Source organism: Lampetra fluviatilis, chromosome 23 (assembly GCF_964198595.1).
Source record: "Lampetra fluviatilis chromosome 23, kcLamFluv1.1, whole genome shotgun sequence".
NCBI classification, from domain to species: domain Eukaryota; kingdom Metazoa; phylum Chordata; class Hyperoartia; order Petromyzontiformes; family Petromyzontidae; genus Lampetra; species Lampetra fluviatilis.
The window spans coordinates 4,495,947-4,517,965 of NC_136297.1; the positions used below are offsets into that span (position 1 = coordinate 4,495,947).

A 22,019-nucleotide genomic window follows, 5' to 3' on the forward strand; every position below is an offset into this window, starting at 1 on the left:
CGATTCTGTGGGGCTCTGGGAGAATCTGTGGCTCAAAAATGTGCAAGTCTAATGGGCCTCTGTGTGGGTCTGCGAATCTCGTTGAGTCGATGAAAAGATAAAATGTTGCTGACAAAAACCACCACCACCACCACAACAGCAACAACAACTACAGACAGATATTTTCTTTTTTAAGAAAATCACTTTTAAATTTATTAAAAACTGAGATCACCCTGTTAAATGGCTACAACAATAATCAGAAACGGAGCATCGGATCAACTCCAGGATGTGCTAACCGGCGTAGTAGTATAAGCATGTAGTAGTATAAGCATGTACATCGCGTCGTGTTCACAGTGGCAACATTCCGCTTATGGGCCAGCGTTTAATTACACATTGAATACCGTCAAACGTCCACCTTGGTTGTACAGCTGTGGGTCAGAGCACAGGAATAGAGTGGTGGATGGTTGGGGTGGAGTGGTGGAGGTGGAGCAGTGGGGGATGGAGCGCTGGAGGTGGAGCTGTGGCGAGTTCACTTTCCTACGAACTCAGCCTCCTGACGAGTTCGAATCCGGGCCACAGCCAATATCAGTGGCTCGGAGTGACAACTCATCCAGTCCTGAGCAACATCACCACCCCCGCTCACCACCCCCGCTCACCACTTACGCTCACCACCCACCCCCCATCACCAATTTGCTGCACCAACCTGCACTGACCAGAATGGCGAAGTATGGTTAATGACCTCCATAACCGGCACATCATGGGGAGGGCATTCATCCAGCAGTGGATTGAGTGTACATTACATTAAAAAAAAAAATCAACATTTGCAATTTAATTGTTACAATTTATTAAAAACATCGTATTTTTTTTTGTTGCATATCAAGTGCTATTAATTAAGCGCTATTACACACGCAGGATCGCCAAAATTGTCCCAAAGTTGGCCCAACATTGGGCCAACATTCCCAACAACACCAACACGCCAACGTTGACCCAACGTTCTCAACAACACGCCAACGTTGGCCCAACGTTGACCCAACGTTCCCAACAACAACACGCCAACGTTGACCCAACGTGGGTGTGGCTTCCCGGTACGGTACCCAATAAACGTGAAATGTCGGGCCAAAGGTTCCAAACCACATGCAGACGGTGGCTCAGCGTTGGCACGCTTGAGAGCGAGGGGCGGCGCGCTGTCGTGGGTACTCCACGAATGGTGAACCGGTTACTGACAGCGGCTCCCTCCTGCAGTCATTCCGTTCAATTGCGGGGAGTACCGTACACATGGCAGTAATGTCGCGGTGATATAAACGGGGCGGTCACGTGGGGTGGGGGGGAGAGTAAATCGATTTTAAAACGCCGCTCGCTGTGCGTTGCACCACGTGCTCCCCCACCCCCCCCCCCCCGTTCCTGAAGAAGATCATAGGGCATGTGAAGCGAAACGTCGGACATCGGGCACGCTGGGCGCAGCCTGCAATCGCATCGGAGAGCCACAATCGCGGAAAATCTACGCAGTAGTGTGATTTAAAAAATATATATAGAATATATATCGATGTTATTGGCCGAGCCTTTTCACGTAGGCGTACTGTTCGTAAACTCGTACACACAGCGGTTAGTGCGTACGCCTATCTGCATATATGTGTGTGTATATGTGCACATGTGCGTATGAAGGTTTACGTGTTTCAATAACATTGTGGCCCCATGATCCACAGGAGGGTAGAGTAGAGATGCAGGCTGCAGGGTAAAGACACAGGCTGCAGAGTAGAGACACAGGCTGCAGAGTGAAGACATGGTCTGGAGAGAGACACGGCCTGGAGATAGACACGGCCTGGAGAGAGACACGGCCTGGAGAGAGACACGGGCTGCGGAGTGGAGACACGGGCTGGAGAGAGACACGGGCTGGAGAGAGACGCATGCTGCGGAGTGGAGATGCAGCCTCTCACAGGCTGGTGTCCTGCTCCATGCCGTACTCCTTGTAGAGTCTCTGCAGGAGCTGCTTCTTGTCGGGCTCCGCCAAGAACCCCGCACGTGCCGCGTTCAGGTTCTACACGGGGACGGGAGAAGCACGAACACAGAGAGCCACAGGCTCACGGAGAGACCCACAGACTCACACAGAGAGCCACAGACTCACGCAGAGACCTACAGACTCACGCAGAGACCTACAGACTCACGCAGAGACCCACAGGCTCACGCAGAGAGCCACAGACACACAGAGACCCATAGACTCACGCAGAGACCCACAGACTCACACAGAGAGCCACAGACTCACGCAGAGACCCACAGACTCACGCAGAGAGCCACAGACTCACGCAGAGACCTACAGACTCACGCAGAGACCCACAGACTCACGCAGAGACCCACAGACACACGCAGAGACCCACAGACTCACGGAGAGACCCACAGACTCACGCAGAGACCCACAGACTCACACAGAGACCCACAGACTCACGCAGAGACCTACAGACTCACGCAGAGACCCACAGACTCACGCAGAGACCCACAGACTCACGCAGAGAGCCACAGACTCACACAGAGAGCCACAGACTCACACAGAGAGCCACAGACTCACGCAGAGAGCCACAGGCTCACGGAGAGACCCACAGACTCACGCAGAGAGCCACAGACTCACGCAGAGACCTACAGACTCACGCAGAGAGCCACAGACTCACGCAGAGACCCACAGACTCACGCAGAGAGCCACAGACTCACGCAGAGACCTACAGACTCACGCAGAGAGCCACAGGCTCACGGAGAGACCCACAGACTCACACAGAGAGCCACAGACTCACGCAGAGACCCACAGACTCACGCAGAGAGCCACAGACTCACGCAGAGAGCCACAGACTCACGCAGAGAGCCACAGACTCACGCAGAGACCCACAGACTCACGCAGAGACCCACAGACTCACGCAGAGAGCCACAGACTCACGCAGAGACCTACAGACTCACGCAGAGACCTACAGACTCACGCAGAGACCCACAGGCTCACGCAGAGAGCCACAGACTCACGCAGAGAGCCACAGACTCACGCAGAGAGCCACAGACTCACACAGAGAGCCACAGACTCACGCAGAGACCCACAGACTCACGCAGAGAGCCACAGACTCGCGCAGAGACCCACAGACTCACGCAGAGAGCCACAGACTCACGCAGAGAGCCACAGACTCGCGCAGAGACCCACAGACTCGCGCAGAGACCCACAGACTCACGCAGAGAGCCACAGACTCACACAGAGAGCCACAGACTCACGCAGAGAACCACAGACTCACGCAGAGAGCCACAGACTCGCGCAGAGACCCACAGACTCACGCAGAGAGCCACAGACTCACGCAGAGAGCCACAGACTCACGCAGAGAGCCACAGACTCACGCAGAGAGCCACAGACTCACGCAGAGACCCACAGACTCACGGAGAGAGCCACAGACTCACGCAGAGACCCACAGACTCACACAGAGAGCCACAGACTCACGCAGAGACCCACAGACTCACGCAGAGACCCACAGACTCACGCAGAGAGCCACAGACTCACGGAGAGAGCCACAGACTCACGGAGAGAGCCACAGACTCACACAGAGAGCCACAGACTCGCGCAGAGAGCCACAGACTCACGCAGAGAGCCACAGACTCACGCAGAGACCCATATACTCAGAGACCTATAGCCACACAGAGACCCATAGACTCATGCAGAGGACCCATAGACTCACATAGAAACCCATAGACTCAGAGAAGCCCATCGTTCTGCCTTAGCAGTCTCCCACCACTTGGCCTGAGGCCTTCTCTTCTCAATGGTCGCCAGACTCATGGGGACCACTCCCAATACTGGTCTCTGCAATCGGCCCTCCTCCTCCTCCACCCTGCCCAGTCACGGCTACATCACTCACCTGCCGTGTCTCCAACCTCCCAAGTCGCTTACCCCATCCTCCTCCTCCTCCACCCTGCCCAGTCACGGCCACATCACTCACCTGCCGTGTCTCCAACCTCCCAAGTCGCTTACCCCATCATCCTCCTCCCGCCATGCCGCCCAGTCACGGCTACATCACTCGACCACCTGCTCTCCCATCTTCTCTACGGGACGTCTGGCTGCATTCCTCGTTTCTTGGCGCACAACTCCTGGAATCCCTCTCGACAACACCTGGGGCTCAAATGTGCTGTGCTATACTCTTAGTTCTTTCAGTAAAGTCACGTGGGTAAAAAATGAAATTAAAATTAATAGAAATAAAATAATAAAATCACGACGTTTCGGAGGCAACACAAGTCTCCGTCATCAGGTGGGACCGTCACAGCCAGATTTGCTGCATCACAGCCAGATTTGCGATGTGTGCTTGCGTTTTTTCATTGGCTGATGCAGCAAATCTGGCTGTGACGGTCCCACCTGATGACGGAGACTTGTGTTGCCTCCGAAACGTCGTGATTTTATTATTTTATTTTTATTCATTTTAATTTCATTTTTTACCCACATGACTTTACCGAAAGAACTAAGAGTATGAATCCTTGCAGTCACGAAAGCTTCAAATCTAGAATGTGCTGTGCTAGTGACGAATTGGTCACGTCCTGTTTACGTGACAACCCTTGTTAGTTGGCCGCGCCGGGTGGTGGCGGGTTTTAACGACGCGTTTATACATTGACGCGATCTCACCCAAATCAAAACCTCTGTTGTGAACTTCCTCTGGAGCTGCTCAGAGACAGCTGTTGTCGCTGCTACCGCCGCTGTCACCGTTCACTTACCAGCTCCATGAAGTCCGAGTCCGTGAACCCTCCGTACTTCCGCAGGATTTTGTAGTCGGTGGCGAGCGTGGAGTCGAAAATCAAGGGGTCGTCGGTGTTGATGGAGAAGTTGGCCTTGTCCTTGTGGAACCTGCGTGCGTGCGCGTTCGTCGCAGGAGCATGCTCAATCCACTGCTGGACGAAGGCCTCCGCCTCTTGTGCCCCCCTCCCCCCCCCCGTGTCTCTCGTTCACATCACGGTCCGGCCGTCAGAATCCAACGCTTTCAAGAAGGGACATTTCCCAGAACGCCGCCTGTTATGTCTAATCTAATTTAATGTTTACATAGAGCGCCTCTAGATTTGATGCTTTCGTGACTGCGAGTATTCATATTCTTAGGTTTTTTCGGTAAAGTCACGTAGGTAAAAAACTCAAATAAAAATTAATAAAAGTAAAATAAAATTAAAAATCACGACGTTTCGGAGGCAACACAAGCCTCCGGCTTCAGGCTTGTGTTGCCTCCGAAACGTCGTGATTTTTTATTTTATTTTAATTTTACTTTTATTAATTTTAATTTTAGTTTTTTTACCTACGTGACTTTATCGAAGAAACCTAAGAATAGTAGAGCGCCTCCTTCGCTCAAGGCGCTTGGCAGACAAAGCGGTGACAGAATGGAATGGTTGCAAGGGTTGATGAATGGGCAGCACCGTGGCATGGAGATGTTAACCACCTCGCCTGGTATGCAGGAGGTCGTGGGTTCGATCCCTGACCCTTGACGCCTGCTGCTGTATATTTGAAATTTGCGGTGTCTCTCTATCTCTCTCCGTGGTCGCGTGGATTTTTCTCCGGGTCCTCCGGTTTTTCCACTGGGACATTTGGAATCAACGTCACGTCACGCCTTTAGAGTAATTTGACCGCTGCAAACGTTCACGCGTTGATGACGAGCCACCTCGTTGGGCTATCATTCGTGTGCGGCCAAGGTCGCATTCTCAAAAACGTTGCTGGACAGCTCAGTGGGCCTTACCTGGCCCAATGAAAAAATTAACCCGTAAAAACTAAGTTTTTCACTATAAATCCTTTATATGCGTGGCATCGGTTTTATTTTATTATTCATTTCTGTTTTTCTTGAGTAAGAGTTTCATTTTTATCACATTGGTATTTTAAATTAAATATGAAATTTTTTTTTTCCTAAAAGTGTAAACTTTTGGAAAAAAATTTTTTCACGAAAATAAATTGTCACGCACAACGAGTCTGTGTGCAAAATGTCAGCTCGATTGGATCACGGGAAGCGGGTTAAAAAACGACCGAAAGATTTGCACGGTCGTAAGCGCGCAAGCAAGTGAACTTAATATAAAGGATTTAAAAATAGGTTGCGTATAAACAAACAACACTTTGAGTTTGAACGAGTGACAGCAATAGAGTGGCTCGTAGGGGTCACGGAAGGGTAGGGGAGGGACGGGACGGAGTGGAGGGGCGATGGTGAAGAGGCGAGGCTGTGAGAGAGGAACGGAATGATGTCCGGCTCCTCCGGATATTCCCCCTCAACATTTAGAATCAACATCCAAGCCCCTTCAGGGTAATTTATCCTCAGCAATGATGATGATGATTCGTGTGTGACGGGCCAAGGTCGCATTTTCTTAGGTTTTTTCGGTAAAGTCACGTAGGTAAAAAAATTAAAATTAATAAAAGTAAAATAAAAATAAAATTACTTTTTGTACCTACGTGACTTTACCGAAAAAAGACCTAAGAATATGAATCCTTGCAGTTACGAAAGCTTCAAATCTAGAATCAAGGTCGCATTCTCCGAAGAAAATGGCTATGCACCCACCACAAGTGGTCCTTACCTGGTAAGATCAAAATAAAAAGTCTAATATAATGATGACGGTGGTCGTGTTGGTGGTGGTCACGATGACGACGACGTGAGGACCCACCTCACGACGGGGTGTTTCGAGAAGTCCGCCTCCTTCTCGCCGGAGAGGCAGGCTCCCGTCAGGTAGCTGGACCAGGGGCAGATCTGTAAAGCGGAGGGGGGGTGGGTACAGCATCGCAGTTTGTTCGCTCTCCACGCTTCCGCCACAAGGGGTCTCTGGCCACTCGGGGGAGAATCTAGATCAGGGGTGGGTAACGTCCGGACCGTGGGCCGTATAAGGCCCGCGAAATCATTTGGTGTGGCCCTGCCAAGGCAACCGCAGGCTGGGACTCGAAATTCAATAAATCTAGGAGCTGGAAAAGCAGTTGCGAGTAGCGACATCATCAATGACAGCTAACATCACACGCCTCGCCCAAAGAGAAGCAGTTCCAGCCGTCGCATTAGGGGGCGAGTTCATTAAACGTTTGACCAAATATAAACGGGCTAATTTTTAAGTTGACTATTTTGTATGGCCCGCGAATGATGTTATATAAATATCCAAATGGCCCTTGGCAGAAGAAAGGTTCCCCACCCGTGGTCTAGAGGGTCCCAGGTGCTGCTGCTGCTGCTGCAGAGAGGGTGGTGAGTGCAGCATGAAAGCGGCCATCTTTGTTGGGTGAGTGAGTGAGTGGGTGAGAGGGTGGGTGGGTGGGTGAGAGGGTGGGTGAGTGGGTGAGTGAGTGGGTGGGTGAAAGGGTGAGAGGGTGGGTGGGGTGGGTGGGTGAGTGAGAGGGTGGGTGAGTAGGTGGGTGGGTGAGTGGGTGGGTGGGTGAGTGGGTGGGTGGGTGAGTGGGTGGGTGGGTGGGTGAGTGGGTGGCTGAGTAGGTGGGTGGGTGAGTGGGTGGGTGAGTAGGTGGGTGGGTGAGAGGGTGAGAGGGTGGGTGAGAGGGTGGGTGAGTGGGTGAGTGAGTGGGTGGGTGAGAGGGTGAGAGGGTGGGTGAGTGAGTGAGTGGGTGGGGTGAGAGGGTGGGTGAGTAGGTGGGTGGGTGAGTGGGTGGGTGAGTAGGTGGGTGGGTGAGTGGGTGGGTGAGTAGGTGGGTGGGTGAGTGGGTGGGTGGGTGAGAGGGTGGGTGGGTGAGAGGGTGGGTGGGTGAGTGGGTGGGTGAGTAGGTGGGTGGGTGAGAGGGTGGGTGGGTGAGTAGGTGGGTGGGTGAGAGGGTGGGTGGGTGAGTGGGTGGGTGGGTGAGAGGGTGGGTGGGTGAGTGGGTGGGTGGGTGAGAGGGTGGGTGAGTGAGTGAGTGGGTGGGTGGGTGGGTGAGTGGGTGGGTGAGTAGGTGGGTGGGTGAGTGGGTGGGTGGGTGAGAGGGTGGGTGGGTGAGTGGGTGGGTGGGTGAGAGGGTGGGTGAGTGAGTGAGTGGGTGGGTGGGTGGGTGAGTGGGTGGGTGGGTGGGTGGGTGAGTGGGTGGGTGGGTGGGTGGGTGAGTGGGTGGGTGAGTAGGTGGGTGGGTGAGTGGGTGGGTGGGTGAGAGGGTGGGTGGGTGAGTGGGTGGGTGGGTGAGAGGGTGGGTTGTTCGACCTCCATGCTCCCGCATCTACTCACACCCCCCACCCTCACCAATCCCGCACTGATAGCCGGCGTGGTGAAGTATGGTCAAATACCCCCCCGCCCCCCCGCGCGTGACCTGCACGGCACGTGGGGGGAGGCCCTCACTCACCCAGTGGCCAGCGCGCGCTGAGGCTACGAACCCGGCATCCCGGGTTCGATTCCCGCTCGCGGCCAACACCGGTAACGATTACCTGAATAGGTACCTGGGCCTCCCTTAGGTCGACTCGGCCTCAAATGAGTACCTGGTGCGATTTATAAAAGCATTTATCACGAAGGAGACAAAAGCGGCCGGGCGTGGTGCTGGCCACCCACCCACCCCCTCGCGCGCCGTGCCATCCTTCATAGGAGCTCGCTAACAGCTCTTGCCCTAACAGTGTGTTAAGGCTATCCGGGGGATCTTTGCGTGTGTTTGTGTGAAGCGGTCGCTACGAACCCGGCAGCCCGGGTTCGATTCCCAACACCAGCGGCGATTATCCGAACCGGACCGTGGGCCTCCCCTAGGTCGACTCGGCCTCAAACGAGTACCTGGTGCGGTGTGTAGTAACCATCGCCACCGAGGGAGACAAAGGCGGCCGGGCGCGGCTCTGGCCGCACCGCGCCATCGCGGGCGCTCGCCCCGTCGCCTTGAAAACGACTACGCGGGGGACCTTTGGCTTTGTCTTTGCTCGCCGCGCGCGCTACCTCGAAGTGCATGTTGGCCTTGAGCAGCCGCGCGTAGAGCTCCGGGTCCTCCAGGGTGTGGTAGCCGTGGCCGATCCTCTCCGCCCGCAACACGTCCACCGCCTGCCACCAAAGACAAAGATACACCCCCCCCCACACCGTGTAGCCTTCACAGACAGTCGGGGCAAGTGCTGTCAGCGAGGAACGGCGCCTATGAAGGCCGGCACGGTGGCACACGAGGTGGGTGGGTGGCCAGCGCCACGCCCGGCCGCCTTTGTCTCCCCGGTGGCGATGTTTTATGCATCGCACCGAGCGCTCATGTGAGGTTGTGTCGACCCCGCACCAGTTTAAATCATCGTCAACGGTGTTGGCCGTGAGCGGGAACTCGGGTCGCCGGGTTCGTCGCGCGGCGTAGCGCTGACCGCTGCGTTGGACGCGCTGGACGCACGCCCGGTAATGATGAATGATGTCATCAGCGAATCAGCGTCCCCGTTAATCATGGGGCAATCATGGGGCAATCACAGGGCTGGACGCTCATTGTCATCATCACCACCCGCGTCATTACCCACTACGCACACGCTCTCTCATACCTCTATCATCTCACTCCCCTCCGCACAGTCTCCTACCTCTCATCTCACTCCACTCCCCTCCACGCACTCTCCTACCTCTCATCTCACTCCACTCCCCTCCACGCACTCTCCTACCTCTCCCCTCTCATCTCACTCTACTCCCCTCCACGCACTCTGCTACCTCTCTCCTCTCATCTCACTCTACTCCCCTCCACACACTCTCCTACCTCTCCTTTCATCTCACTCTACTCCCCTCCACACACTCTCCTGCTTCTCCCCTCTCATCTCACTCTACTCCCCTCCACACACTCTCCTACCTCTCCCCTCTCAACTCACTCTACTCCCTTCCACACACTCTCCTACCTCTCCTTTCATCTCACTCTACTCCCCTCCACGCACTCTCCTGCCTCTCCCCTCTCATCTCACTCTACTCCCCTCCACACACTCTCCTACCTCTCCTTTCATCTCACTCTACTCCCCTCCACACACTCTCCTGCCTCTCCCCTCTCATCTCACTCTACTCCCCTCCACACACTCTCCTACCTCTCCTTTCATCTCACTCTACTCCCCTCCACACACTCTCCTACCTCTCCCCTCTCAACTCACTTTACTCCCCTCCACACACTCTCCTACCTCTCCTTTCATCTCACTCTACTCCCCTCCACACACTCTCCTGCCTCTCCCCTCTCATCTCACTCTACTCCCCTCCACACACTCTCCTACCTCTCCCCTCTCAACTCACTCTACTCCCCTCCACACACTCTCCTACCTCTCCTTTCATCTCACTCTACTCCCCTCCACGCACTCTCCTGCCTCTCCCCTCTCATCTCACTCTACTCCCCTCCACGCACTCTCCTACCTCTCCCCTCTCAACTCACTCTACTCCCCTCCACGCACTCTCCTACCTCTCCCCTCTCATCTCACTCTACCCCCCTCCACGCACTCTTCTACCTCTCCCCTCTCATCTCACTCTACTCCCCTCCACGCACTCTCCTGCCTCTCCCCTCTCATAGAGCCACAGACTCACACAAATATCCACATGATCACACAAAGACCCATAGACTCGCACCCATAGGCTCATCACAGAGACCCATAGACTCACACAGTGATCCGGGTACGGGTAGGGTACGGGTACGGGTAAGGAATCAAAACCCGTTTGCGACCTCTGAGACACAGGCCTCTGTCTATGGTCTATGAACATCTGGCAGGCCGCCAGCTTTGGTTCAAGCGAGGCCCCGACGCTGCTGCTGCTGCAGCTCATGTTGTTGTTGATGCTGCTGAAGATTATGGGACACTGCATGTCCAAACCCGTCCAGAGTGTGCGTTCCCAGCGTTGAACCGATGCTGCTGAGTTACGGGCACTGCCACAAGGAAGGCGGTGGGGTCAGAGGTTGCAAACGGGTTTTGATTCCTTACCCGTACCCGTACCCGGCCGCACCAGGGTCGCAAACGGGTACCCGTACCCGGCCGGGTACGGGTAGGGTACGGGTATCGGGTACCCGATTGCGACCTCTGGGATGAAGCCATGTTGCAGGCGCGGGTGGGTTGATTCTAGGAACTTGAATTATGAGAAGAGACAAGACGTTGGGAAATGAGTGACAAACGGTTGCTCACCAGTAACTCACGGCCTACCCGTACCCGTACCCGGCCGCACCAGGGTCGCAAACGGGTACCCGTACCCGGCTGGGTACGGGTAGCCGGGTATCGGGTAGGGTACGGGTATCGGGTACCCGGTTGCGACCTCTGGGTGGGACTGATGGGAAGCGTAGAGGAAAACATGTATTTGTTTCGTTACCAGGACAGATATGAGGAGGTGTAAGTGTGATCCTGTCTATCGTCATGTATCGGACCTTCAGGAGAAGGTGTATTCTCGGTTCTTTTGGTAAAAAGTCACGTAGATAGCAAATAACAATAATGAAATAAAATTAAAAAGAAATTAAAAATCATAAAAGCAAAAAACCCACGACGTGTCGTTGCGATCGAAACGTCGTGGGTTTTTCGCCTTTATTATTTTCAATTCATTTTCATTTTGAAATTTTAATTTAATTACGTCATTTTTATTTTCTATCTCTACGCGACTTTACCGAAAGAACCAAGAACATGAATTCCTGCAGTCACGAAAGTGTCGAGTCAGGAGGTCAAGCATTTACACCATTGGAACCTCATTTGCCAGTAAAAAATATGATAATTGTTTTTTTACCCTTCTATCTGGCAACAAAACTGCCACCTTTTTTTACAAGGAGTCATGTTTACATAGACCACAATATCTGCAGTCATAATGCAAACAAAAAACACAACTCTGATAATGTGCGCCTTTTGGCGTCATCTGGTCCAACCCATGTGAGACTAGGCTCAAGGAAAGCTGTCTCGGGTGTGGACCAATCAACTTCAAGGACAGTGCATATCATTATCAGAGTTATGTTTTTTGTTTGCATTATGACTGCAGGTAATTGTGGTCTATGTAAACACGACTCCTTGTAAAAAAGATGTCAGTTTTGTTGCCAGATAGAAGGGTAAAAAAACTATTATCAGGAGAAGGTGTTTTCCTTCCACCCTCCTCCTCCTCCTCACCCCGCACACCCCCTCTCACCTCCTCGACGACCTTCGATGACCCCACCTCTCCGGCGTGGACCGTGCGGTGAACGCCGTCCCTCACCGCCTCCTGGTGACACCGACAACAAGGACGACAAAGTACGGGTCCACCCCTCCATCCCGCCGTGTAGCCTGCGTCGGCTGTAGAGGCAAGTGCAGTGAGCTGCACCACCGCTCCCCGCAAATTACACCACATCCGTGGGGGGTGTCGGGGTGTGTCGGGGTGTGTCGGGGGTGTGTGGGGGTGTGTGGGGGTGTGTCGGGGTGTGGGTGGTGTGGGTGGCTTGGGTGGTGTGGGTGGTGTGGGGTGGTGTGGGGTGGTGTGGGTGACGTGGGTGACGTGGGTGGTGTGGCTGCTGTGGGTGGTGTGGGTGGTGTGGGTGGTGTGGGTGCTGTGGCTGCTGTGGGTGGTGTGTGTGGTGTGTGTGGTGTGGGTGGTGTGGGTGGCTTGGGTGGTGTGGGTGGTGTGGGTGGTGTGGGGTGGTGTGGGGTGGTGTGGGTGACGTGGGTGGCGTGGGTGGCGTGGCTGCTGTGGGTGGTGTGGGTGGTGTGGGTGGTGTGGGTGCTGTGGCTGCTGTGGGTGGTGTGGGTGGTGTGTGTGGTGTGTGTGGTGTGGGTGGTGTGTGTGGTGTGGGTGGTGTGGGTGGTGTGTGTGGTGTGTGTGGTGTGGGTGGTGTGAGTGGTGTGTGTGGTGTGTGTGGTGTGGGTGGTGTGAGTGGTGTGTGTGGTGTGTGTGGTGTGGGTGGTGTGTGTGGGGTGTGTGGTGTGGGTGGTGTGGGTGGTGTGAGTGGTGTGTGTGGTGTGGGTGGTGTGGGTGGTGTGAGTGGTGTGTGTGGTGTGTGTGGTGTGGGTGGTGTGTGTGGTGTGAGTGGTGTGTGTGGTGTGAGTGGTGTGGGTGGTGTGTGTGGTGTGTGTGGTGTGTGTGGTGTGGGTGGTGTGTGTGGTGTGGGTGGTGTGGGTGCTGTGTGTGGTGTGGGTGGTGTGGGTGGTGTGAGTGGTGTGTGTGGTGTGGGTGGTGTGGGTGGTGTGAGTGGTGTGTGTGGTGTGGGTGCTGTGTGTGGTGTGGGTGGTGTGGGTGGTGTGGGTGGTGTGAGTGGTGTGTGTGGTGTGTGTGGTGTGTGTGGTGTGGGTGCTGTGTGTGCTGTGTGTGGTGTGTGTGGTGTGGGTGGTGTGGGTGGTGTGGGTGCTGTGTGTGGTGTGGGTGGTGTGGGTGGTGTGGGTGGTGTGGGTGGTGTGGGTGCTGTGTGTGCTGTGTGTGGTGTGGGTGGTGTGGGTGGTGTGGGTGGTGTGAGTGGTGTGGGTGGTGTGGGTGGTGTGGGTGGTGTGGGTGGTGTGAGTGGTGTGGGTGGTGTGGGTGCTGTGAGTGGAGTGGGTGGTGTGGGTGGTGTGGGTGGTGTGAGTGGTGTGGGTGGTGTGGGTGCTGTGAGTGGTGTGGGTGGTGTGGGTGGTGTGGGTGCTGTGAGTGGCGTGGGTGGTGTGAGTGGTGTGGGTGGGGTGGGTGGTGTGGGTGGTGTGAGTGGTGTGGGTGCTGTGAGTGGTGTGGGTGGTGTGGGTGGTGTGGGTGCTGTGAGTGGTGTGAGTGGTGTGGGTGGTGTGGGTGGTGTGGGTGACTTGGGTGGTGTGAGTGGTGTGGGTGGTGTGGGTGGTGTGGGTGGTGTGGGTGACGTGGGTGGCGTGGGTGGTGTGGGTGGTGTGGGTGGTGTGAGTGTTGTGTGTGGTTTGGGTGGTGTGAGTGGTGTGGGTGGTGTGGGTGGTGTGGGTGGTGTGAGTGGTGTGAGTGGTGTGTGTGGTGTGGGTGGTGTGGGTGGTGTGGGTGGTGTGGGTGCTGTGTGTGCTGTGTGTGGTGTGGGTGGTGTGTGTGGTGTGTGTGGTGTGAGTGGTGTGTGTGGTGTGGGTGGTGTGGGTGGTGTGGGTGGTGTGGGTGCTGTGTGTGCTGTGTGTGGTGTGGGTGGTGTGGGTGGTGTGGGTGGTGTGGGTGGTGTGAGTGTTGTGTGTGGTGTGGGTGCTGTGAGTGGAGTGGGTGGTGTGGGTGGTGTGGGTGGTGTGAGTGGTGTGGGTGGTGTGGGTGCTGTGAGTGGAGTGGGTGGTGTGGGTGGTGTGGGTGGTGTGGGTGGTGTGGGTGCTGTGAGTGGTGTGGGTGGTGTGGGTGGTGTGGGTGGTGTGAGTGGTGTGGGTGGGGTGGGTGGTGTGGGTGGTGTGAGTGGTGTGGGTGCTGTGAGTGGTGTGGGTGGTGTGGGTGCTGTGAGTGGTGTGAGTGGTGTGGGTGGTGTGGGTGGTGTGGGTGACTTGGGTGGTGTGAGTGGTGTGGGTGGTGTGGGTGGTGTGGGTGGTGTGGGTAACGTGGGTGGCGTGGGTGGTGTGGGTGGTGTGGGTGGTGTGGGTGGTGTGCGTGGTGTGGGTGGTGTGGGTGGTGTGGGTGGTGTGGGTGGTGTGAGTGGTGTGGGTTGTGTGGGTGGTGTGGGTGGCTTGGGTGGTGTGGGTGGTGTGGGTGGTGTGGGTGGTGTGGGTGGTGTGGGTGGTGTGCGTGGTGTGGGTGGTGTGGGTGGCGTGGGTGGCGTGGGTGGCGTGAGTGGTGTGGGTGGTGTGGGTGGCGTGGGTGGTGTGCGTGGTGTGGGTGGTGTGGGTGGTGTGCGTGGTGTGGGTGGTGTGGGTGGTGTGGGTGGTGTGAGTGGTGTGGGTTGTGTGGGTGGTGTGGGTGGCTTGGGTGGTGTGGGTGGTGTGGGTGGTGTGCGTGGTGTGGGTGGTGTGGGTGGTGTGGGTGGTGTGTGTGCTGTGTGTGCTGTGTGTGCTGTGGGTGGTGTGTGTGCTGTGTGTGCTGTGGGTGGTGTGTGTGCTGTGTGTGCTGTGTGTGGTGTGTGTGCTGTGGGTGGTGTGTGTGCTGTGTGTACTGTGTGTGCTGTGTGTGCTGTGGGTGCTGTGGGTGCTGTGTGCGCTGCGCCGCCCACCAGGAAGGCTGTGCGGTGGGGGCCCCCGGCCTCGGCCACCAGTGACTCGTCCCCCGCCAGGTCGATGGCCACCACCCCGTGGTCCCTGTACTTGAGGCACAGCCTCAGCACCTCCGGCGACCAGTCTAGCCACACACGCACACAGACAAAGGTCCCCCGTGTAGCCTCGGCAGCCTGTTGGGGCAAGTGCCCGCAAGCGAGTAGCAAGCGCCAGTGCCGGATTATCCCAGCAGCACAAGTAGCTACATGTGTAGTAGGTACATGTATAGTAGCTACTGCATGTGTAGTAGCTACACATGTAGTAGCTACTACATGTGTAGTAGCTACTACACGTGTAGCTGCTACACGTGTAGTAGCTACACATGTAGTAGCTACTACATATGTAGCTACTTGCTACTACACATGTAGTAGCTACGGGCTCCGCACTTTCAAGGGCCCCGCGCTAAATGCTTTCAAGCTATCAATTCCTGTTCATGATTCTGCACTTGCTCTATTACTATAGTACTATACTGCCTTTAACTTTTATGAACGACTGGGTGTTTAAGGTTAGCGATTTGTCGTATTGTCTGGCTGTATAGCAAATTAAAAAATACAATTTACTATGCAAGTATAAACATTGTGTTTGGATATTTACGTGTTTTTTATTTTATTTAAGGCCCCGTTATGTCATATGCTACAGACCACGCCCTTGGCTTCATCCGGCACTGTATCGTGTGTACTGTGTGTGTATCATGCGTACTGTGTGTACTGTGTGTGTGTATATCGTGTGTACTGTGTGTGTATTGTGTGTACTGTGTGTGTGTATCGTGTGTACTGTGTGTGTATATCGTGTGTACTGTGTGTGTGTGTATCGTGCGTACTGTGTGTGTGTGTATCGTGTGTATCGTGTGTACTGTGTGTGTACTGTGTGTGTGTGTATCGTGTGTACTGTGTGTGTATCGTGTGTACTGTGTGTGTATCGTGTGTACTGTGTGTACTGTGTGTGTATCGTGTGTACTGTGTGTGTGTATCGTGTGTACTGTGTGTGTACCGTGTACTGTGTGTGTATCGTGTGTACTGTGTGTGTATCGTGTGTACTGTGTGTGTACCGTGTACTGTGTGTGTATCGTGTGTACTGTGTGTGTATCGTGCGTACCGTGTACTGTGTGTGTGTATCGTGTGTACTATGTGTGTGTATCGTGTGTACTGTGTGTGTGTATCGTGTGTATCGTGTGTACTGTGTGTGTGTATCGTGTGTACTGTGTGTGTATCGTGTGTACTGTGTGTATTGTGTGTGTGTACTGTGTGCACTGTGTGTGTGTACTGTGTGTGTATTGTGTGTACTGTGTGTACTGTGTGTATAGTGTGTACTGTGTGTGTATCGTGTGTACTGTGTGTGTATCGTGTGTACTGTGTGTGTGTACTGTGTGTGTGTACTGTGTGTACTGTGTGTACTGTGTGTATAATGTGTACTGTGTGTGTATCGTGTGTACTGTGTGTGTGTACCGTGTGTATCGTGTGTATCGTGTGTATCGTGTGTACTGTGTGTGTGTACCGTGTGTACTGTGTGTGTGTACCGTGTGTACTGTGTGTGTGTACCGTGTGTACTGTGTGCGTGTATCGTGTGTACTGTGTGCGTGTATCGTGTGTACTGTGTGCGTGTACTGTGTGTACTGTGTGTGTGTACTGTGTACTGTGTGTGTACTGTGCGTGTGTATCGTGTGTACTCTGTGTACTGTGTGTGTACCTTGTGTACTGTGTGTACTGTGTGTGTGTATCGTGCGTACCGTGTGTGCTATGCATGTGTATTGTGTGTACTGTGTGTGTGTACTGTGTGTGTACTGTGTGTGTGTACTGTGTGTACTGTGTGTGTACTGTGTGTGTGTATCGTGTGTACTGTGTGTGTGTACTGTGTGTACTGTGTGTGTACTGTGTGTGTGTATCGTGTGTACTGTGTGTGTGTACTGTGTGTGTACTGTGTGTGTGTACCGGGCATGTGCCGCATGCAGCACAGGATGGAGCGCACCGTGTGTACTGTGTGTGTACTGTGTGTGTGTGTACCGTGTGTGTGTTATGTGTGTGTACTGTGTGTGTACTGTGTGTGTGTGTACCGGGCATGTGCCGCATGCAGCACAGGATGGAGCGCACCGTGTGTACTGTGTGTGTACTGTGTGTGTGTACTGTGTGTGTGTACTGTGTGTACTGTGTGTGTGTACTGTGTGTGTGTACCGGGCATGTGCCGCATGCAGCACAGGATGGAGCGCACCGTGATGCCAAACTCCTTCTCGCCCTCGCGGAAGCCCTGGTTCACCAGCGACACCACCTCGTCCGGCGTGACGTCACCGCTGGGAGGCAAGGCACAGCCATCGTCAACGTCATCACCACCATCATCATCATCGTCGTCATCACCACCATCATCATCATCGTCGTCATCACCACCATCATCATCGTCATCACCACCATCGTCATTGCTATCGTCATCATCATCGTCGTCATCACCACCATCATCATCATCGTCATCACCACCATCATCATCATCGTCATCACCACCATCGTCATCACTATCGTCATCATCATCGCTATCGTCATCATCATCACCACCATCGTCACCATCATCTTCATCGTCATCATCGTCATCTTCGTCATCACCACCATCGTCATCACCACCATCGTCATCACCACCATCGTCATCGCCACCGTCTTCATCGCTATCGTCATCATCGCCATCGCTATCGCCATCGCTATCATCATCATGGTCATCACCACCATCATCATCGCTATCATCGTCATCACCAACACCATCGTCATCACTACACCATCGTCATCACCATCGTCACCACCACCATCATCATCACTATCACCATCGTCATCATCACCACCATCGTCATCACCACCATCATCACCACCATCATCACCACTGACACCATCACTGACACCGTTGCCACCATCGTCATCACTATCGCCGTTCGAGTGCCGTGACGTCTCGCCAGTGATTACAACAACAACAACAACCACAGCAGCAGCCAGCCAGCATCATCAGGCGGATAGCCGCAGAGTTGTGGAGGTCTCCCTCCTCCCCGTTCAGGTCCTCAACAGAGACGTCGGACAAACGCGAGGCGATGCTCACGTGACCTCACCCACAGCACCTCCCACCGGCGCGTTGCGCACCAACCGCGACGAAGAAGCCCTGGGGGCAAGCAAGCTACCTGCGCTGCCCCCAGGGCACGGGCGTGACGTCGGCGTTGGCGAGCAGCTGGGGGCTGTAGCGAGCCTCCAGGTAGACGACGCCCTGCCCAGCCTTGTCCGCCACTAGCTCGTACGCCACGCGGCGGATCGCCTCCCGGTCCCCACTGCCAAAGTGTGGGGGGGGGGGGGGGGGGTGGGAAGGGTGGGGTAGGAGAGAGAGACGGGGGGGGGTGGGGGCGGTGGGAAGAGGGGGGGCAGGAGAGAGATACGGAGGGGGGGGGGGGGGTGATGGGAAGGGGGAGCAGGGGGGGGCAGGAGAGAGACGGGGGGGGTGCAAGAGTTGGTGAGCGGTGCAGGGGGGGGGGGGGTGCGTCTTATAATACGGCGTCTGAGTGTGTGTGTGAGTGTGTGTGTGTGAGTGTGTGTGTGTGCGTTTGACCACAAACAATAACTTCTGCCCCCCCTCATTTTAGCCCCCTGCCCCCTCCTCCATCCACTGGCGCTGTGTGTATGTGTGCGTGTGTGCGCGGGTGCGTGTGTGTGTGTATGTGCGCGTTCGTGTATGTGCGTGTGTGCGCGTATGTGTGTATGTGTGTGTGTACGTGTGTGCGCGCGTGCGTGCGTGTATGTGCGTGTGTGTGTGTGTACGTGTGTGCGCGTGCGTGTGTGTATGTGCGTGTGTGTGTGTGCGTGTGTGTGTATGTGCGTGTTCGTGCGTGTGCGTGCGTGTGTGTGTGCATGCGTGTGCGCGCATGTGCGTGCGTGTGTGTGTATAGTGCGTGTGTGTGTGTGCGTGTGTGCGTGTGTGCGTGTGTGCGCGCGTGCGTGCGTGTGCGTGCGTGTGCGTGCGTGTGCGTGCGTGTGTGTGCGTGCGTGCGTGTGCGTGTGCGCGTGTGTGCGTGTGTGTGCGTGCGTGTGTGCGTGTGCGCGCGCGTGCTTGCGAGAGTGCTCACGCGATGGCCGGCATGTAGAGGGCGAAGTACTCGAGGAACTTGGTGAGCGACGAGGGCTCCCCGTAGCTCAGGCAGCCGTGGAGCTCCCGCTCCGTGTCTGCCGGCAGCTTGACGCCGCGCTTCCTGCGCACAGCGCCACGCGGGGGGAGGGAGTCAAACTCGTCCCGCGCGAACTCTCCGCTTCATCCTCGCAGCGGCGATAGCAGCGGCAGCGGCTGTCGCTGCCGTCGAACGAGGGCGGTGGTAGTCACCGCATCGTGTGCGGCTCCTCTTCCGCGGCCGTCTGGAACGCTCTCTTCCTTGCGGTATGACGAAGAAGCCGCTGGGAGCTGTGCGACTTTTAAATCATCATCTGCATTGACAAACTCGTTGCTTTGCTTGTTGTTGTTGTGTTTAGTTTGTTGGCCTTCCCCCGCACACCTCCCGATTAGTACGGTGCGAAAGAAGTTCGACACACATACAGCAGCACTCGTTGGTCCACACGCAAGCCTGACTCTGCTGCTGACGAAACACTGAATGTGGAAACCGCTCCAGAGTTTGCTTGTGTTGGACCACTGGTCCAGTGGAGAGAGGCCGATTTGTCAATTGTCCAGTGGAGAGATGCGGATTTATGAATGAGACCATCCGCTTGTCTATATCGTCGCCCTTCGGTTCGCTGTGACTAAAGACAAAGATCCCCCGTATAGCCTTCACAGGCTGTTGGGGCAAGTGCTGTTGGCAAGTAGCACCGACGAAGGCCGGCACTGAACACGAGGTGGTGGCTGAGTCGACCTAGGGGATCCCCAAGAGCAGTTCTAATAAATTCGCTGTCACTCTTATTGGTCATGAGCGGGAACAGTGCAGTAGTGCTGTGCGCTCACCGCTGAGACACAACTCCACTCCGGCACTGCGTATGGGGCATGTGTATACATTTAGGAATTTTAAAATGCGTGAATAATTTTTGTAAGGTTTAAGCGGTACCCGTTTTATTGCCTCGTGGTGACGGTGATGATGAAAATGATGACGGTGATGATGATAATGTTGATTAGAATGATGATGGTGGTGAAGATGATGATGATGATACCAACGATGATGTTGGTGATGATGATGATGGTGAAGATGATGGTGATAACTATGATGGCTGTGATGATGATTTTGATGTTGATGACAACGATGGTGGTGGTGATGATGCTTACAATAAATGATGATTACAATGATGATGGTAAAATTATGATCACGATGATGATGGCGATGATTACGATGATGATTTTGATGTTGATGACGGCGATGAAGGTGAGGATGATGATCATGATTTCTACTCACTTGGCGAATTCCAGGATGGTTGAGGGTCGAATAGCTCCATCCAAATGGATGTGAAGTTCAACCTGGGATGGGGATGATGAGGAGGTGGGGGAGAGACAGAAGAGGAGATTTGTCAAAAAAAACATCTTCAGCCAAACGATTGATCAACAACCCACTGGGAACCAATCATCACTCCACGTGTCCACGCAGGGAAGGCAAAGACAAAGATCCCCCGTGTAGCCTCAACAGACTGTTGGGGAAAGTGCTGTGAGCGAGCACCTAACGGCACACGAGGGGTTGGGTGGCCAGCACCACGCCCGACCGCCTTTGTCTCCCCAGTGGCGATGTTTACACACCGCACCAGGTACTCATTCAAGGCCGAGTCGACCTAGGGGAGGCCCAAGACCGGTTCAAATATTCGTAACCGGTGTTGGCCACGAGCGGCTATTTTTCTCGAGACAAGCACTTGCCCCTTCAGCCTGTGCAAGGCTATACGGGGGATCTTTGTCTCTGTGCGTGTGTTGATAGGTGGGGAACGGTAGAGTAGTAAACATCGCCACTGGGGAGACAAAGGCGGCCGGGCGTGGTGTTGGCCACCCAACCCCCTCATGTGCCGTGTCGGCCTTCATAGGTGCTGCTCGCTAACAGCACTTGCCCCAGCAGCCTGGTCAAGGCTATACGGGGGATCTTTGTCTCCGTGTGTGTGTGTAGATAGGGTGGGGAGCGGTAGTGTAGCGGTTAGCGCTGCGTTACGAACCTGGCGACAAGGGTTCGATAACCGCTCACGGCCAACACCAGTGACGATTATCTGAACCGGTCCCGGGCCTCCCCTAGGTCGACTCAAGCTCAAATGAGTACCTGATGCGGTGTGTAAACATCGCCACTGGGGAGACAAAGGCGGCCAGGTGTGGCGTTGGCCACCCACCCCCTCGTGTACCGTTCTGGCCTTCATAGGTGCTCGCTAACAGCACTTGCCCCTTCAGCCTGTTCAAGGCTATACGGGGTGTCCTTGTCTTTATCTTTGTAGATAGGGTGCGAGTATTCGTGTTACCCTCCTTGTCTCTCTCAGTGACCCTTGGTCTGGGGTACTAAGGGTCAGTCAGGGTGTGGGTAGACCCTTACCCCTCCCCTCACCACCACCACCACTCTCACCACCACCCTCACACCCCTAACAACGCACCCTTAGCACATTCCGCGTTACACACAAAGGCAACATTATGGCCTAATTTTGCCCCCCCCCCCCCCACTTAATATTTATCAGCAAATCAACCGAGTCGCTAAACCACACAACGTAGGGGTGGACGTCACGGGCACAGCTGTGAACCCATCACGATTCACCCCGTATTCCTGCACAGGGAAATTGTTGAGTTTTCAGGTCCATACGGCGTAGGAGCCGTTTCAATACGGGCAATAAAGAATACTCGTGTTTTGTCCATTGTGTTTGTGTTTCTCCCTTGCGATGGGACTTTGTAGGATGAACGTTGTGATGTATAAGGGGGCACGGGGTGACCAATACGGTCTGAATTGGTCTGTAATAAGGTAGGGGGGCACTGATAAGGGGTTCACAGCGATGTAAGATAGGGATAGTGCTAGGGATAGTGCTATGGATAGTGCTATGGATAGTGCTATGGATAGTGCTAGGGATAGTGATATGGATAGTGATAGGGACAGCATCGCTGTCAACCCATACGATTCACCCCGTATTCTCGTCCAGGCAAATTGAGTTT

The 22,019-nt window shown here is 54.7% G+C and overlaps 1 protein-coding gene across 1 annotated transcript in view; it reads right to left on the reverse strand.

Moving 5' to 3' along the window:
* Positions 1-786: 786 nt before the first annotated feature.
* The window catches only part of ADA (adenosine deaminase), a 51,046-nt gene continuing 29,813 nt past the window's right edge, over positions 787-22,019 (reverse strand). Inside the window, exons 2-11 of the mRNA XM_078867383.1 lie at positions 20,314-20,375; positions 19,012-19,134; positions 18,079-18,222; positions 17,102-17,217; positions 14,894-15,018; positions 11,947-12,018; positions 8,809-8,910; positions 6,604-6,686; positions 4,696-4,825; positions 787-2,014 (exon numbers count right to left, since the gene is read on the reverse strand). Of these exons, the coding sequence (XP_078723509.1) occupies positions 1,910-2,014; positions 4,696-4,825; positions 6,604-6,686; positions 8,809-8,910; positions 11,947-12,018; positions 14,894-15,018; positions 17,102-17,217; positions 18,079-18,222; positions 19,012-19,134; positions 20,314-20,375 (1,062 nt within the window). The 3' untranslated portion in view covers positions 787-1,909. The remainder of the gene's footprint in view (positions 2,015-4,695; positions 4,826-6,603; positions 6,687-8,808; positions 8,911-11,946; positions 12,019-14,893; positions 15,019-17,101; positions 17,218-18,078; positions 18,223-19,011; positions 19,135-20,313; positions 20,376-22,019) is intronic.